A 3,555-nucleotide genomic window follows, 5' to 3' on the forward strand; every position below is an offset into this window, starting at 1 on the left:
TGGGGTGCCATGCCCTAGTCCCAAGGTCTGTTTTTGGTATTCCCTCAGGACTTCCTTCCTCTGCTCCCCTCGCTGTTCTGTTGCACGCCATTAGTGTTTTGCCTCGGTATAGTGTGGTCAGATCGGGCACAATTTCCACACTGTGTCTCCAGTATTGTGCCCCGGTAGGACTATGGGTCAGTGAGTGATGTTGTGTCTCGTAGTGGGGCTGTCCTAATGGTCCTCTCTGTGCATTGGCTGCTCTAAGCAGGGATATCATCCTCAAGGCTTGGTGTGCCAGGATGTGCTCCACTCTCTCTTTCTCCCCCTTCATTTGCTCCCATGTGCTCTGATCAGACAAGTCCCTCTGCCTGAGCTGTAGCTTCAGTGCTGTCCTCTGATGTAAATTCTTCTGGGGGGTGGGGGACTGTTCACATAGTTGGGATTGGTGCCGGCCCCTCAGACCTCTCTATTGGCTCCCTGCTTCATGCTGGCATGTTGCATTCATATCTTGGATCCCTGGGTTGAAGTCTGGTCCCTCTTTCCCTGTGGAGATATAAACAATACCCTCCCCTTGGGTGGGTTAGTACCCCGTCCCCCCACTACCCATGTCTCCCCCCACCTTTCTCCCCCTCCTTTTTAGTTGCCCACCATATGTATCCCTGGATTTGGTCTGGCTCCTGCCATACTACCTGGACCTCACCCCAGGAATGTTTGTACACAGTAGCTTTTTCCCTATTCCCTATTGCATTTTTTTTTTTAAGTTTACCTCAGTGGACTCATGTTGTACTTTTCCTTTTTTGCTTGACTTACTTCGCTCAGCATAATTTCCTCCAGTTCTTCTCAGGCGGCAATGTGCTTCATGTGTTCATCACTGCTTTTTAGGGATGCGTAGTACTCCATTGTATGTATGTACCACAGTTCAAACAATTTTTATAGCCATTCCTCATTATGGGCCTATAAAGTCTCCAGAAAAGTTAGTGTTTAGAAAAGGGTATTGAGAACTATAATTTGAAAAATAATCATTATAAAATGCCAGAGGTTTACTTATTTTATTTCCTTAGAGGAGTTCTCCTACTTGAGTGAAGTATTTCCAGAATTCCCTCAGTTGTTGGGGCTGGGCATAGTTAAGGGTACATCTTTTCCTTGGGGAGATGAGCACCAGAAGCCTCGGTCCTGGCTTCATTTGGGAATTTCTCCTGTCATGTACATTGTTCTAGCAGTGCCCTCTTTGCCTTCTAGATAAAGAGTCTGATATAGATTCTTAGCAGATGATTTTTTATTTCTCCAGAACCAAACTAGTATAACCCAGTGGGTTCCAGTATGCAGCCGATTGGTACCCGTGCCCCCTCCTCAAGGACAGTGGCACAAGAGGCAGTCTGGCACTTCCCAGGTAAGGTTTGTTGTTCTTTGCTTGCTATGAAAAACTTAGTGTTTATGTGCAAATGTCATGTATTTATAGATGAGCCAACCAAATTGTGTGATGGAAAAACCTCATGAGACCACTTCTGGGTCTCTGTGGTGCCAGCTCAGAACTGATTCCTACAGTACAGTGTCTAGGGCGTTTGCTTTCTAAACACCCTAGCAATGGAACTTAGCCTCGGATGCCATGCTACAGTCTGATGATTTTTACTGTTAGGGAGTCTTTCCAGATATTCATCTCAGTTAACTTTTCTTCAGTTTTCTTTTCATAGCGGTTTTGTGCCACCCCTACTTGAGGCTGCAAAATATGATTCATTACCTTCTTCCACACCTGGTGAATATATAATCCAAGGAACAGTATTTCAGACCTTAGTTTACTATGATCATATGATTCATTGCAATGTAATTCACTTGGGCCTTCCTTGAGCGTTTTTTTTCCATTTGTGTTAATTGTGCAAATTAGAAATAAAAGGAAATAATTTAGTAATAAAATAATCTATGACTTCAAATCTGAAGTCATTAAAATTTTCATTTTATTGGTGCCTTTCTAGTCTTTATATTTGTATATATGTACTAATATTTCTTTAGGAACCATACCAAATAGCTGAAGAAACATTCATTTGTTAGACTGACTTTGTGATTAGATTTTTTTAATGGCTACATGATGCATAATATTCAATTAGCCTTTGGTATTATAATTTCTCCCCACCCAACTATCATAGGCTTTAATTCAGTTAAGTATTTGGGGACATATCTAAACTTTTTTCTATTAAAAGGTCATTTTATTGGGGGCTCTTATAACTTTTGTCACAATCCACACATCAATTGCATCAGGCATGTTTGTACATTGCTGCCGTCCGTCTTTTCTAGACACTTACTTTCTGTTGAGACCCTGGTCTCAGCTCCCCTTCCCCTCTTGACACCCATATTTGAATTTAAAAAATTAGTAATTCCAATGAAGGGGTTTTCTCATAGAGTATGAACAGTTTGCCACTTTAAAGAGTTATTCTAATTTATACTGCCACCAGCAATGCCTATATAACCAGCTTTTTACCATACTCCTCTCCCAAATAAGGCGTTATTTTATTTTATTTTAACTAATTGGGTAGAAAATATGTCCCAGTTTTTCTTTGTAAATTTTTTTATTTAGTTACTAGGGATAAGCATTTTTTCCATTTACCAATTAATATTGTTATTTGTGAAAATTGTAAGCTTATATAATTTCTCCCTTTACTGAGAGAAATTTTTTCTTCTTACTAACTTATGTGAGTTTACTCCTATAGTTACTAACTTTTTTTAATATCTTAGGCAATTTTTAAAACTTATTTTTACTATGTGAAATATAATAAAAGTATGAATTTTAGCGCGGTATAATTTTCTCTCCTGCTCCTCTGAGGCGGTCTTATTTGTCCCTGTATTTCCTGGGCTTCTCACAGCCCAGCAAAGTGGTCATGCAATGAGTATGTAAAAGGAATACTGCCTGTCTTTGGGTAGTCATGCAGATTTTTTTGTTGTTGAGGATTATATTATGTTTACTTTACGTAAAGGAGCACTGATGACGTAGTGGGTTAAACATTGAGCTGCTAACCACAAGTTGAACAGTTCAAATCTGCTAGTCGATTCTTAGGAGAAAGATGAAACTTTTGGCTTTCTGAAAAATTTAAAGTCTCAGAGAACCAAACGGACAGGTCTGCCCTGTCTTGTAGGGTGTCTATGCGTTGGAATCGACTTGATGACAGTGCGTTGGGTTTACTTTGTCAGACTAGAAATTAGTATAAGAATCCTTGACTAGTGGCCCATTCTTTCAAACAGTAAGCATTTCTTGAGTATTTAATATTTATGAGGTAATATATTAGGCTCTGGGGTAGTATTACAGCAAACATTCATGTAAGTAACTCAAGGTGGTTTATTTTAAACAGTACAAATATGATTTTAGCTCACGTAAATAAATAGGACATTGTGACGTCTTGAATACACCTCACTGGAAACTCTGTTTACTTTTGACATTCCTTTGTTAGAAACTCTTAGAATGGCATTCTCAGGTACATGTCTGACAAGGAAGCAGATTTGACTCAGAATGAGGAAGAATTTTGTGTTAATTGGAGCTGCAGTGTAATAGAATGTGGGGCTATTATTAGCATTTTGACTTACTCA

The 3,555-nt window shown here is 39.5% G+C and overlaps 1 protein-coding gene across 2 annotated transcripts in view; it reads left to right on the forward strand.

Moving 5' to 3' along the window:
• The window catches only part of LOC101659568 (ubiquinol-cytochrome-c reductase complex assembly factor 1), a 123,950-nt gene that overhangs the window by 21,831 nt on the left and 98,564 nt on the right, over nt 1-3,555 (forward strand). For both annotated transcript variants that reach the window (XM_045295554.1, XM_045295553.1), the window contains exon 2: nt 1,271-1,372. In XM_045295554.1, the coding sequence (XP_045151489.1) occupies nt 1,271-1,372 (102 nt within the window). The remainder of the gene's footprint in view (nt 1-1,270; nt 1,373-3,555) is intronic.

This window comes from Echinops telfairi, unplaced genomic scaffold (genome assembly GCF_000313985.2).
Source record: "Echinops telfairi isolate 266 unplaced genomic scaffold, ASM31398v2 ScPeMD7_5592;HRSCAF=6446, whole genome shotgun sequence".
Lineage (NCBI taxonomy): Eukaryota > Metazoa > Chordata > Mammalia > Afrosoricida > Tenrecidae > Echinops > Echinops telfairi.